The sequence below is a fragment of the Pyrus communis genome, chromosome 7 (genome assembly GCF_041283825.1).
Source record: "Pyrus communis isolate YQ-2024b chromosome 7, ASM4128382v1, whole genome shotgun sequence".
NCBI classification, from domain to species: Eukaryota; Viridiplantae; Streptophyta; class Magnoliopsida; order Rosales; family Rosaceae; genus Pyrus; species Pyrus communis.
The window spans coordinates 3615179-3628963 of record NC_142571.1 but is presented as its reverse complement, the minus strand read 5'-3'; the positions used below and the strand labels follow the sequence as shown (position 1 = coordinate 3628963).

General features: G+C 38.1%; 2 protein-coding genes and 1 long non-coding RNA gene across 14 annotated transcripts; all 3 read left to right on the top strand.

Annotated features, from left to right (window-relative positions):
* The first annotated feature begins 519 nt into the window (after nt 1-519).
* LOC148695469 (uncharacterized) lies at nt 520-1741 on the top strand. Its single transcript, XR_015964537.1, has 3 exons — nt 520-869; nt 1032-1237; nt 1338-1741. It is a non-coding gene; the product is annotated as an uncharacterized LOC148695469 (long non-coding RNA).
* Nucleotides 1742-3800: 2059 nt separating this feature from the next.
* Nucleotides 3801-9417, top strand: LOC137735477 (Pentatricopeptide repeat (PPR-like) superfamily protein). 6 transcript variants are annotated; one of them, XM_088697626.1, is made up of 7 exons: nt 3801-4076; nt 4798-6523; nt 6692-6760; nt 7254-7488; nt 8484-8590; nt 8743-8891; nt 9067-9353. In XM_088697626.1, the coding sequence occupies exon 2, from the start codon at nt 4837-4839 to the stop codon at nt 6208-6210; it is 1374 nt and encodes a 457-aa protein (XP_088553752.1). In that variant the 5' UTR covers nt 3801-4076; nt 4798-4836; the 3' UTR covers nt 6211-6523; nt 6692-6760; nt 7254-7488; nt 8484-8590; nt 8743-8891; nt 9067-9353. The 6 variants fall into 6 exon arrangements, with proteins under 6 accessions (XP_088553752.1, XP_088553751.1, XP_088553750.1 ...); XM_088697623.1 differs by lacking the exon at nt 3801-4076 and adding an exon at nt 9355-9417 and having other exon boundaries at nt 4831-6523; nt 9067-9217; XM_088697622.1 differs by lacking the exon at nt 3801-4076 and having other exon boundaries at nt 4831-6523; nt 7254-8590.
* A 519-nt stretch (nt 9418-9936) lies between these two features.
* LOC137735446 (uncharacterized) lies at nt 9937-13043 on the top strand. Of its 7 annotated transcripts, XM_088697633.1 has the most exons (6): nt 9937-10075; nt 10573-10659; nt 10844-10941; nt 11475-11523; nt 12202-12350; nt 12713-13043. In XM_088697633.1, the coding sequence occupies exons 4-6, from the start codon at nt 11502-11504 to the stop codon at nt 12788-12790; spliced, it is 249 nt and encodes an 82-aa protein (XP_088553759.1). In that variant the 5' UTR covers nt 9937-10075; nt 10573-10659; nt 10844-10941; nt 11475-11501; the 3' UTR covers nt 12791-13043. The 7 variants fall into 7 exon arrangements, with proteins under 7 accessions (XP_088553759.1, XP_088553753.1, XP_088553755.1 ...); XM_088697627.1 differs by lacking the exon at nt 11475-11523 and having other exon boundaries at nt 10057-10075; XM_088697629.1 differs by lacking the exon at nt 11475-11523 and having other exon boundaries at nt 10058-10075; nt 10759-10941.
* Nucleotides 13044-13785: the final 742 nt, after the last annotated feature.

The following is a 13785-nucleotide window of genomic DNA, read 5'->3' as shown; positions in this document are numbered from 1 at the left end:
ACTACAATTGGAATCTAATAAAATATGAGCAATCCCTTCAAGTATGTTCAAGCCGAAGAAACAAGGGGAGATGGATGTCGAAAGCAAGGATGGTTTGCCGCAAAAAATGTATGGATTCAAGCAAGGTTTTAGTGACGTTCAAGCGGGTTTATGCCCTCGAGTTTTGATAGGTAACCGGTGTTGGTTCACCAAGAAAACGAGGGATGGAGAAGTCTCTTGGTGGAAGCAAAGATATGAACTTGGATGCATCTCTGAATTTGATGAGCAGGAAACTATGAAAACAAAGCAGGAAGAGTTGATGGAAATTTGTAATGGCGGCAGAGATGGTGCTGCTGCTGTGAGCAATAAGGATGTCAATGCCAAGGCGTTCAGAAAGCATTGTAAAGTCAAGGAATGGCCCGGGACTATTGAGACTCAAGAGGTTGTTTTTGGCAGCAGAGATGGTGCTATTGATTATAGTTTTTTTTTCTTTGAGAATGCATGTTGATATTGTTGTTGGTTGGTTTTAATTCTGTTTAGGAGGGCTTATGGTCTCAAGTTTTGGCAGGCAATGTGTGCTGATTCACCTAGCAAACGAGGGAAGGAGAACACCCTTGATCAGAGCCATGATGTGAAGTACTTGGATGCAGCAAAGCAGGACGAGTTGATGGAAACTTGTAATGCAGCAGAGATGGTGCTGCTGCTGTGAATCAGAATAATGCCAAGGGCAAGAGCAAGGGCAAGGCTGCAGGAGGGTGTCGCAGGGTGAAGGAACGCAGCATTGAGAGCAGAGAGGTTGATCTTGAGCTTCCCCTACCTCAGGCCGCCATTAGCTGCTGAGGATGTGGGAAATGCTCTCCAATTTTTTAAGTTCAGTGAAACTTTTAGAGGTAATTGTTACTTTTGTTCTATTATATATTTGATTAAAAAGGTTGCTCAAAACTTGTTTTAATTGATTTTGTGCACCCTTTTTTTGGGTGCTAAAACATTCCTGAACTTCCAATTCACTTGAAATCTCATTTTTTTTATTTTCTTGTTTCTTTTTACTCTAGTTTTTTAAAATTGAAAACTCCCAAGCGGAATCTGTCTTCGACAACACCTGGACAGTTTGTGATGGGAATGACTTATTTCTGTGCATTCTGTGGAATTGTAAAAACGTGGCTATCTGGGGCAGCCAAAATTACAAGTAGTAGTCCTTGAATGCCGCTCTGTGGCTCTGCCTATCCGGCATGGATATGATTCTTCTGCATCAAAAAAGGTAACCCCACCCAACCCGAGGATGATGGTTTTCACATACTGGTGTGGTTTGAATACGGCGGCATGATTTTCTCATCTTTTACTTTCACTTTAATCTTCAGGTAGACACAGCGCGGATGCGTTGAAGAGTGGGTTCGTTGTGTACTGCCTCATGGCCGTGCTTGCTTGAATACCTGTACATTACGTTTCCTAGACACTGCACAATGTAAAATTATGAAGCGAGAAATTGGGTCACTTTGTCGCAATCCCCTACTCAGATGTATGTTGCAGCCCATGAATCAGCACACTATAGCCTCACTTGAAATGCCTTGTAAAGTACCGGATATGACTAATAATACGAAGCCCGTTATTTGGTGCACTAGGACGCTGGGCTTTGCACTCATCACTTGCTTGGAGCTTCTTCATAGAATAATTGTTTCAGTTGATCTGTGTTAGGATATGACATTATTATTGAGCTTTGATTAAATACAAGGGGGAGTGCTTGCACTTGTCACTTACCTTCTCATTTTAATCTTTTCACTTTTACTCATGTTACATGTATTCCACTAGCGTGTAAAACTAAAAATTTAATTCCTTTTTGGTTGATAAACTAAAATTTTATAGAAAATGCTGGGGAGACTGTTTTTGAATCATATGTTTGTTGACTTCGTGATATAGCAGTTGATGGTTGGTTACCTTCTTTAATGATTTAAGACTTGCATAGCATAGTATGTAACATTCTGTTTATTTCCTAGGGGTGGGATGACAAAACCAATAACTCATTTATTATGTCAGAGTAAACACAATTTTTTGTGTCACAAGAATAACATGCTTTGACAGTAATACCATGACACTTTTTAGGCCTATCATTACTAGGTGTGGGGTTTATCATTACTTGGTGTTGCCTACCATCTATTACTAGGTATAAATTTTATCTCAAAAGAACTCAATGATATTTAGCGGTTCACCTCCTACATATAATTCGTATATTATTTTTATCTCGGACCCTGTCTTACATATGTTCTCTAACACTTGAAACCCCTGTACTTTTTGGTCGATTTCAAGTTGGTACGAAGGATTCAATCTGAACACAATCAAAACTTATGTGGTAAAATTTATGTATTGGATCGATTGTCTAATTCTTCTCTCTTTTAAACGAGTCTAATTACACCGAATGAATCTTAAGGTACAGCAAAACAAAAGAGGAATATAAGCCTAGCACTACAAAGTTATAAACCCAATCCTTCGGATAGCAAACAATGAACAAAGATCTCCTATACTTGATGTATCAATGCTGCTGCCCCAATATGCAAAGCGAGGGATAAAGAAGACAGCCAGACTTTGCCACAATGTGTCACCGATCGTTACCCAAAATAATTTTGAGTTGTAGCATTCTTGTCTCTGACCAGCTCCGTACAGCTGCGGGTAATCTAGCAGGGTCCTTCTGCTGCCCCAAGTTCAAATGTCATTTCCACAACATTTCTAGCTAGAAATTAGATGATGAATTTTTACAATGGAAGCCTTTCCTCTCAATGACAGTGATTTCTGACATAAAAAAAAAAAAACAAAAAAAAGAGTAATCCTCTCCCCTAGTATTTTGTTTCTTTGATTTTAAAATTTTAAAAGAAAAACGAAGAAGTCCAAGACAAAGTTCAGGCTCAAGGAAAACAATTGCAATCCGCAGGACAACCACACAGTGGAACTGAAAATTTATCCGACGAAGATTACTCACCAAAACAAAATAAGAACAAACACTGCATTCCTATAGAAACTGTATAATATCATATAGCCCATCTGCTGGTAATTCCAATAGCCATGTACCAATAAAAGGGGAACTAAGAATCTGAATTGCCCCATTGCAAAATCTGATGTAATGACAACTTGGCGACCTTGTTGCCCACTGATGCCGACTCCCACATCAGTGGGGAATGGTTGGGTGTTTATAGAATAATAAAATGTGGGGAATGGTTGGGTATTTATAAAAAAAAAAAATCCTATTTTTCCCTATGTTTTGTAATTTTTATTGCTGAGTTAATCCTTGCACTTGATTTTCAAACTCATTTAAAATCAAACGCATTCGAACGTGTTGTATGTCACAATGGTATTTCTTTTATACCGTTGGAAATCTAACAGCCTGAGATGTGCCACGTTATAGAGTCGTTGGGCTCTTCTGTTGCAACAGGGCTCACTGCTGCAGTTTATATTGACTCACTATCCCTTTTACGTGTGCAATGCACGCGTCATGCACATAAAAAAATCAAAGACCGTGGCTGACCTCATGTTGACATTAACTTTGCAATCCTGACGTTATGTTGACGTTAACCTTGCTAGTTGACGCAAGGTTGGGCCACCATAAGTAACGTTAGCCTTGCCAGTTGGAATCATGCAAGGCGCAAAGCCGGGCTTATCTTGCTCGGTCTTTTGAGCGAGCATTGCATGGCCCACTACTTGCCCTCTTCCATTTTGGCCGCAGAAGTTGTTTTTGTGTTGAAGGGCATGTATGTTTCAAGCACTTGTCCTTGGCATTCCTTGATGGTGGGTGGATTTGCTAAATACCTACTACTAGCCCAGCCCATACCAAAAAAAAAAAAAAAAAAATCCTCCAGCGCTTCCTAGTACTCTGACTACTCTCTGCTCGGCACCTCAATCACTTCACTCAACTCGACCAGGAAGGAGTAGGAGCGCCTTCTGCTTCGAACTCTCCCTCCCTCCCTCTCCGACTCCTCCACTGCGACTCCTATCATTGACTGAACATCTTCACTTGTTCTTTTACATGAGATGCCCTCAGAACTGAAACCCCCAAATCGAAACGCCTCTTGTTTTGGTCCGCCTTCATTGTTTGGATTTGGATTTTTCAGCGGGTACTCTCTCTCTCTCTCTCTCAACAATACCTAATACCTGGCCATGGAATTCTGTTATGCTCAAGCAATTTTCGCTGTTGAGTTGCTTTTGAGTAATTTATATCTTTCCACTGCAGTTGTTTATATCTTGGTCTTGGAATAATATTGTGTGCGTATTTTACTATGAATATTGTGAATATTGATTATTCAATCGAATGGGAAATCAATTGATGAATCATAGCGTAGTATCACACGTTGAGAAACACAATTGGTATTTGATAATGCAGATTTATGCAATGGAATGAAAAACATTATCAATTTAGATTTTTATTCAGTGTGAGTACCGAGTGTAGTGGTATTATAAGATTCATACAGCCAACCTCACTTAGTGGGATAAGGCTTTGTTGTTGTATTCAGTACGAGATTAACACTTTTTAATGTTATTATTGCCCAAAAAATTATTTCTAGCTCTAGCTGGGGGACTTTTTAGTTTGCGGGACTTGTCATCACAGCCGATATATGTTTAGGTTCCTTATTATAAAATTGTTGCCTAAAGCTAAAAGTTTCCCCTACACATTTGTGAATACATTGGAGGGGAAGTGATTTCATTAATGATTGCTGCTTTAAGGGGAACAAAGCTTCAAGATTGACATGTTTTAGTAACAGTCTTATACAATATTTGGTTTTCTACTGATAAGAAATAGGAGTGTATGTAAACACATTGTATTTTGACATATTGCAGGCTTGGTTTTCTCTTGGGAAGTCAGTATGTTTGATGTGAATGATGGTTTCTGGATTATCGACTAGGTTGTTGAACATATGTATAGCTTCGTATTGTAAGTCCCGGCTACTGGAGAGAGCAGAAGCCGTTATAATTGATGGCATAAGATTGGGGGTGATTCCAGATGTGGTAACTTACAATACTTTGCTCAATGCCTATTCTCGGTTTGTTAGCTTGGATTCAGCTTATTCTGTTGTTCATAGAATGAAAGAGGCTGGGATTAGTCCAGATGTCATTACATACAATTCTTTGTTATCCGGGGCCACCAGGAATTGCCTATTATCACAATCTCTGGATCTGTTTGAGGAAATGTTACAAGCGGGCATACACCCTAATGTATGGAGTTACAATATTCTGATGCATTGTTTCTTTAAGTTGGGAAAACCTGATGAAGCCAACAGAGTTTTTCAGGATATTTTACTTCGCAATCTCACTCCCCACCCAGCTACGTTTAACATAATGATTAATGGCCTTTGTAAAAATGAATACATTGATAATGCCCTTATGTTATTTAGGAATTTGCAACGTCATGGATTTGTTCCCCGATTAGTGACGTACAATATTCTTATCCACGGGCTATGCAAGGCACGCAGATTGGGGCAAGCAAGAAAAATGCTAAAGGAACTGGGGGAATCAGGTTATGAGCCAAATGCCATAACCTACACTACAGTTATGAAATGCTGCTTTAAGTTTAAGCAGTATGACGAAGCGCTCGAGATTATGTCAGAGATGAAGAGTAAAGGGTATACTTTTGATGGCTTTGCAAACTGCACAGTTGTTGCTGCTTTAGTTAAGACTGGGAGGATAGAAGAGGCAAATGCTTGCATGGAACAGACAATGAGAAATGGCATTGAACTTGATTTAGCGGCTTATAACACTTTACTTAATATGTATTGTAGAGAAGGTAAGTTTGAAGCTGCCTATAAGTTGATGGATGAAATAGAGAATGGAGGTCTGCAGTGTGACAAGTATACCCACACAATTATAATTGATGGATTGTGTAAGGCTGGTAATATTATCGGGGCTGAACAACATTTACAATATATGAAAATGATTGGCTTCCGTGAAAATTTGGTTGCCTTCAACTGCATGATTGATGGCTTGTGTAAAGCTGGTCAAATCGATCGTGCGATGGACTTGTATAAATCAATGGAGACTAAAGATTCCTTTACCTACACCTCTTTGGTGCACAATCTTTGCAAGGCTGGAAGGTTCCGTTGTGCGTCCAAGCTTATGATGAAATGTCTAAGAGATGGCAAGAAAATACTCAAGGCTACCCAACGAGCTGTCCTTGATGGTCTTCGTAGTACAGGGCATACAGATGAAGCAAGGAAGCTTCGGTGGAAAATTCAAGTGGCTCGAATATTACGTTAAAAACTGGCCGTGCTTTTGCTGCTGAAAATTAGTTTCATCATATTTGCATTGGCATTTTGGACAGCACCATTTAAAATCCCTCTTTTAGTCATATGCCGTAAAAGAGGGATTTTACGGCATATGACTAAAAGAGGCATTTAAAATCCCTCTTTTAGTCGCCTTGCATTGCTAATCTGACAGTGGTTCTGCCGGTGTGCATAACAGAAAGACACTACTTGTAGCAAATACACTACCTTCCATATTCATGTATGACTGGAAACATTTCTCAAATTCATCTGTCAGTCGTGCTGGTTCCTCACTTGATGGACCCACTGTGAGTTTCTGTTCTTATTCCAACTGATTTAATAGATCTTCTTTGAGTTGTTAAATAAACTAATGCTCTTCAAAAGTTACTCAAAGAACACCAGCACTTTTTTTATATTAATTTTCATTTTTTACTTCTTTTGGAAACAAATTATGAAATATGTGTTACTTTTGGCAGGGTAACTGGTTAGCATTATTGAGAGCAGTTTAGTTAGAACTCAGGACAACTACTAACTACTCCTGAGAGGTAAACTTGTGTATTACAGCCTACTTTTCGTGCAAGTGATTTTTGACATCAAATTTTGATAATTTGGTTTCTTAGATACATTTAATGGTTGTACGACAGAGGAATAAGAGAGCTTTGATTCTCAGACAGAGAAAAAGGATGGTTTACTATACAATGTATGCATCCAAAAGTTAAGAATTGCAAACTCTTGCATGTTTTATAAAAGAACAATTCTGAGGGAACCCTTGATTCTCTTTCATATTTGTTGGTCTATTTCTTAACCTGTAACAGAAATGATGTTTTACAATTCTTCAAGGTCTGAGATATTATATTTTTAAATAATATTCTTTGTAAGCAAAGTACTCCAAATTTTTACTATAAAAGGTTGATTGTTTAATTTTGTTTATATGTCTTCCTATATCTTTGCTCTCTACCTGACTATCTTTTCACATTCTTAATATGCTGATAAAGAAATGTTAGATCAATATTTGATTTTGTTCTTTTCATTTTAAAGGAGTTTTTATGATTGAGAGGCCTCATTTATTTCGTGCTTCTGTGTGTGCGTGCTTATAACTTGGGTCAGAACTCAGAAGGAGATGCATTGACAAAATAAATAGTTTTCAAAGAGCATGGGATAGAAACTAAGATGTATCATAATGTGCGCGAAGGTCTGGATTTTAAGCTCAGCAATTCAATTCACGTATGTCATTATGCAGACGTAGTGGTCTAAACCAAAGCAAGGTGACAGGGTAAGTAGAAGAAGGAAAGAAAAAGACAGAAATATGAATTGCTGGTTTACTTCATATTACTGTATTTTATGTATTTAAAAATATTGCCTGTAGCTCCAAAGAGGATGTTTACTCGTTTAACATAAAGGGTTTCTTTCCTTGATATCTTGGATGTTTAGGTGATCTAGTTTACTGAAAGTAAATTCCCAAAATTTCAGTCTAGCGAATAAGAATATTAGATAACTGCCTAAAACATCTGTCCCGGTCCTAAATAAAATTTCATATATGACTGCACAAACAGCAATTCGAAAAAGGCTCATACTCTATCAGAATAAAGCTGTTTGAATTATTCGAACAATAAACAAAAATATAGGGGAAAGATTGAAATGTATCGAGAAGAGATAACAGAGCTGGGACAGCGAAACAAAAAACCAGCTGCTCAACTTCTTTGGGCTGGAACAGAGAAAGGAGAGAAGGATTGAGGTATGTAGGTGGGAGGCTGATTCATGTCTGCTGGAAGGAGAAATAGGATATCGAAGAGGTTGATGGGGGATTAGGCTTCTCTGTTGGGTGGGAGGAGAAGAAGATGGTGAGGCCTTAAGCGAATACACACAATGGCGGCAGTTTTTGTTTAAAAGAAAAAAACATTATCTAACAGATATCACAAATCCTTACGTTAAAAGTAAGCAATCACCAATGACCAAAAGGTGCCATTGCCTCTAAGACTTTTGAAAGCAAAAGTAGGTTTACTGGTCGTCTTTCTTCTGGGGCTTTCGATGTTGCTCCCATTCTTGGCACCACTGCATAATGGTTTGAGTCTTGCGCCGCCACATCTTGGAATAAGCATTCCTTGCTAAACAATCATATGCCAGGGGAATATTCGGCCTTGCCCCAAAGTGCAACTAGACGACTTTGAAAACACTGATGAACATGCTATTTTTTGATTCTTGCCTCATTGTTTTTCCTTATTTCTTTGTAACATGTTCATTGATTTATCATGTACCACTGTTATGAAGAATGACGAAGGTGGTAACTCTGTATCCACTGCGCTTCTTGAGGGTATAGTGACAGTATATTGGATGATATTGAAGGAGCAGTGGATGGCAGAGTGAACACGGACAAGGTAATTTACAAGGAACATTCAGAATTTTATATTGCTAGGCTTGTTTTGTTTCACCTCTGCAATAAATGCTAGTGTATGTATAACTTTTAAAAAACTTAGGTGTCTGAACCATTCAATTTATATCTTCGCTATCATGATCGCTTTCATTTCAGGCAACAGCTGCTAGTGTATGTATACTGTTCTTGGAGCTGCAGCTACTGAATTGAGTGAGCTAGGAGAGTAAAGGAGTTATATTTTACAGAAACGGGAACCATTGTCATTTTCAGGCAGTGTGCATTGGATGGCCGTGTTTCACATTCAGGTAATGTGCACAGACGTCGTATTTTGTTCACTTTCAGTGATTTCATATGCAATATGCCTGTTTAGTTTAAAATAAAATAAAATAAAAAGTAAATTAAAAAAATATGCAATATTCCTGTTGAGGCTTGGGTTGGCCATGAGTGAAATAACGAACTAAAGAATCAATGATGTTGCAGATTGGACCAGTATACTGTAGCAAAATTTGCCGAAAGCTTTGACACTATGCCTAAATTTCTTGAGAAAAATGCTGGGCTTAATGCAACGGAGATCATATCTTCTATATATGCTGAACATGCATCAGGAGATACCAAAGTTTGCCTTGACTAAGTAGGCTGTTCCTTGTCTTGTAGCAGTTCATGCTTTTGTATGAGAGTTTCCATTGCATTGTATGTTGTTACAGCTGTGATGCTTTTATGTGATATTGGTTCTGAAGATTATTTTTTGTGCGTTAAATTTTGGTCTAGGATTTGTCTGTATGTTGTTACGCTGTGGTGTGTGCTTGCTGGTAAATGATTCTTGAAGCGTCAGTGGTAATTTGTTGGAGTGCTAGAGCCTTCTTTTCACCAAACGGGTGGCCGTTTTGGGAGTTTGTTTTGCGTATTGTGCTGCTTCGTTTTGCTCGGTGCTGCCTTTTATTTGTTTTTAATTTTTGTGGCTTAGATTGTTGCTGCTTCTCAGTTCATACAGTCACAAGGTTGTGATAAGTATTTATGAATCAAGTTTACAATCTCTTGCCAAAGGGAGTTGTGTATACTCTCTCGCTCTCACGTTTCGTTGTAACTTTGATATCGCATACATAGCATAGATCAAGTGCAGCTTGAAATCCACATCCTTTGCCTGCTTCTTCAAGATATCCTCGAGGCGGCCGAATTCGCCGGCAAGATGGTATTCTTACTTAGAAACATTATGCTTAGTGAAGTGACAACCTAGTGCTTCACCAGGTCCTTGTTTGCTTGTGCTTTGGTATGAAACCGATTCTACTTTCTCAAGAACGATTTCGTAGCAGGGAATTGATGCTCACCACTGTAACTATATGTTTACTGAAATTGTAGGAGAGTTTGTTGAGGATGAGGATATGCAGAGGGTGTACGTCCAAACCACCGTAGTCCGTTTGATTCGGTTTGATTCAGTTTCGATCAATACCACCATTGAACCCAAATCAAACTATTATTATCGGTTGATTCGGTATGTTTAAACCTTTATCTCTTACATCAATAGAAAATATCTAACATTTCAAGAGTTTTAATTTTCTAAACATCTATACATCTCACACATTCTATAATATGTTAATATGTGTACGGTTAGACATTCAAATAATCTATAATATGTTCACATGTGTAAAATAAGAATAATGATAATTACAAATAATGGTTCGTTTCAGTTTGATTTTAATCAATTTCAAAAGTATCAAAATTGAACCAAACTGACATGAAATCGGATGATTTTAAATTAATTGACTTTTTTCTTAGTCAATATCAAACCAAACCGATCAAAACAGTTCGAATTGGTCGGTTTGAACAGTTCGGTCGGTATGAGACTCACCCCAAAAGAAACAAGTTCAAAAATTCAAATAAAAATTCTATATGAACCAATTTATTTGCTAAACATACCTACCCGATTTTATTATGTTAAAGAAAAAATAAAATAAAATTGCTAAACATACCCCTTTCCTTTCCCCGCAGCAACTGAAAGCCGTCTCCCTCCCACCTCTTTTCGCAGTCTAACTCTTCGTTGGCTTCCCCTCCCGCCCTCCGCCAGCAAGGTATCAGGTAAAATTTTGAACTCCATTTTCTTGTCTAATTTTCTCGGGAAAATCTGGGTCCTTTCCCGAGAAAGTTTTTGAATTGCTCTGTTTGCAAGTGTTTTAGGTTTGATAGACTTTGATTTACGTTGGATAAGGATAAACTCAAATCCATATACACTCATCAATTTGAACATTACTATTCGACACAGACAGAAGATGGCATTAAGGCAAATGCTATTCAACACCAGATCAATGTTTTCGACCCCGGGGTTGGCCAGATTCTCCACCAAATCAAACCCATACCTAGGTAACCCCAAATTTTGGTCGAGTTTTCCATTTTTTTTCTTGGCTTCCAGAAAATGGATAGGAAAGAAATTTCTGGGTTATGTGCATTTGTTGATTTGCACTTGTTTAAATGTTATAGAAAATTTCTGGTTAAGTAGCTATGTTGGTATTGATGCCGGAAAAAGTGGAAAGAAATGGGAAAATAAATCTAGGGTTAGTTTTTGTAATGCTTTTTAATTTAGGTTTTGATAGAAATAAATATGCTTTTTTTATTTCATTAGTGCTTGTTGGGTGGTTTCGAAGGAGCCGTTGAGTGAGAAGTTTAGAATACTGGATGGTGGTAAAAATGGGTACGTCTGGTGCTGCGTATTATTTGGGGTATTTGGTCATAAAGGAATCAACAGATATTTGAAGATGCTGGGGGATTGGAAATGGCGGAGGTGTGGGAAATAGTCAAGTTTTGGGAACTCTATGGACTTCTGTATTTCCTATTTATAAGATACACATCTATCGACCATTATACTACCCTAAACCCTAAACTCTAAACCCATACAGGTATTTGAAGATTGTAGGGGATTGGAAATGGCGGAAGTGTGGGAAAAAGGTCAAGTATTGAGCAACGTTATGGGCTTTTGTATCTCTTATTTTGAGGAATATACCTCTATCAAGCATTATACTAGCTTGGATGCTAGGCTGCAGTATCTTGATGTTTTAGGTTACTTATAGATTACTTGTGCATTACGTGTTCACTTTGATGTACAGCTTTTCTTTTCAAAAAATATATATAGAAGTGAAAAACTTTATTGGTCACTTCTCCACAAACAGTAAAAGGAATGGTTAATGAGGTTTGTTATGCTTGTGTTGCCACAGTTGTCTGGTTGCCGGGAAAGTTGGGGGATGTAAACAGTGTCAAGTCAAATGTTGAGTTTTGTTATTCAATGTTTCTTCTTTGTAACTATCTATTTTTGTGAAGAAATTTTCTCTACTCCTGGAAATTGAACTTGTGTTGTGTTCCTTATTTTCGCTTTGCAAGTGCATTATCTATTTGCTTTGCTCTCATCTGGTGCTAAAAGATTGAGAATGTTGAATGGAATGAAAAGTGAATATTTTTTGCGTATAGCTTAGTCTATAACTAGCTGTGTTAGGGCTAAAATAGGCGCTCTACATTCTCGTGTCAGAATATCAAGCACTTCTGTGAAATTGAGGCTCTGTTGAATAGTGGATTTAATTTAGTGGGAAACATCAAGATTGGGTTTGCGTGGCTTTTTTATTTTTCTTGCAGTGAAAGTTGGGATACCAGAGTTTTTGAATGGCATTGGCAATGGAGTGGAATCCCATGTGACCAAGCTTGAGTCTGAGATCGGAGACTTCCAAAAGTTGCTTGTCATTCGTACTCTCAGGCTGAAGAAACTTGGCGTCCCTTGCAAGCATGTAAGCAATCTCTTATTCTAACACTCATGTAAGCAATCTCTTAGTCTAACACTCATTGTACGGTATTAATAACTGTATTATTCAGCACCCGCTGGGCATTAACACAGAAAAGTATCTGGTTTTTTTTTATCAATTCTCGTAATTTAGGAATCTGTAGCTGTAGTACCTACTTAGCAGCAGTAAAGTTTCTGTCTTGCTGATTAATGAGTGTGGAACGAAAACCATGTCTCCCTTTCTTTAAAAAAGGAATAAATTTCAAGGATTTGAAAGTTGCAAACTTGGTGTTCATTTCATGGTGAAAATAATTTCACTACTTCACCTGGACTTGTATTTTAAAAATTGATAGCTGGATTCTTTTGCAGAGGAAGCTCATCTTGAAACACACTCACAAGTATAGGCTAGGACTCTGGAGGCCTCGAGCTCAGCCCGTCAAACCCTAGTTAGTTTAGGAGTAGCGCGTCCTTTACACAGATTTTGCCTGCCGCAAAATGTGACTGTCGGACACTTGATGGTCTGAGATTTGAAAGAAGAGTTTTACTTGTTTGTTAGTCGTCTGTCTCCTTTATTTAATTTATAATGAAGTTTAGTGCTTTAGTGTCTGATATACTGGATGTTCAGTTTCATAATGTACCTAGCCAGTTGAATATTACAATAATTTTTTAGCACATTTAATTACGTATTGCTCTTCGCATCTCTCATTCGTGTGGAACTCGTACGTAGAATCCCATTCGTATGTGTAAGAGATGTGATCTACCAATTTTCGGTACATGTATCATGAATATCTGCGTGACTGAAAATTAAGCTCCGAGTGTTCTTCGATGTGAAGCGATGCAGTTGGACCATGTTTTACGATACTGAGGCGGTTGGAGCATGTCTCGTAGTATCAACGTAGCATTCCAAACTGGACATTAAAGCATAAGAACATATTGACACTCATATGTTTCGATGCCCACGCAGTTCGATTGATTGTAACGAGTCTTAACTGAAACGGTCACAACCAATCTCACAAGCTTGCAAACTTATAAATTTTCATATCTTTAAACTCTCAAGGTAGGAGAGCCCCCAAAAACCCTACAGATGGTGACAAATTCTCGATTTAAACCCTAATCCCCCTAAAAAAACCCTACTAGGATAAGTACTCCAAAAGCTTGTACACCAAGGAAACCAAAACAGGAAACATCACACTTGAGCGACCAAACCGTAAATTTTGAGCTCTTATTTCCAACAATCTCCAACTTGACGAAAAATGTATTGGCTGCCACTTCAAATCGAGAAGTCGAGTTAATCAAGAAGCTCATGAGGATAATTGGCTAAAATTAAGGTTCATGGGAGAAATTGGCCAATTATAAAAGTTCAGGGTAGCAATCGGTTAAAATTAAAGTTTTGGGAGGGGACGGGGAAATTGACAACTCCTTAGAAGTTGCGAGAGGGAGAA

Coding starts and splice junctions, on each gene's coding strand:
- LOC137735477 (XM_088697623.1), top strand. CDS start 4,837: ATGATGGTTTCTGGATTATCGACTAGGTTGTTGAACATATGTATAGCT.
- LOC137735446 (XM_088697627.1), top strand. CDS start 10,851: ATGGCATTAAGGCAAATGCTATTCAACACCAGATCAATGTTTTCGACC. Junction 10,942..12,201: donor CAAATCAAACCCATACCTAG/GTAACCCCAAAT, acceptor TTTTTCTTGCAG/TGAAAGTTGGGATACCAGAG. Junction 12,351..12,712: donor TTGGCGTCCCTTGCAAGCAT/GTAAGCAATCTC, acceptor ATTCTTTTGCAG/AGGAAGCTCATCTTGAAACA.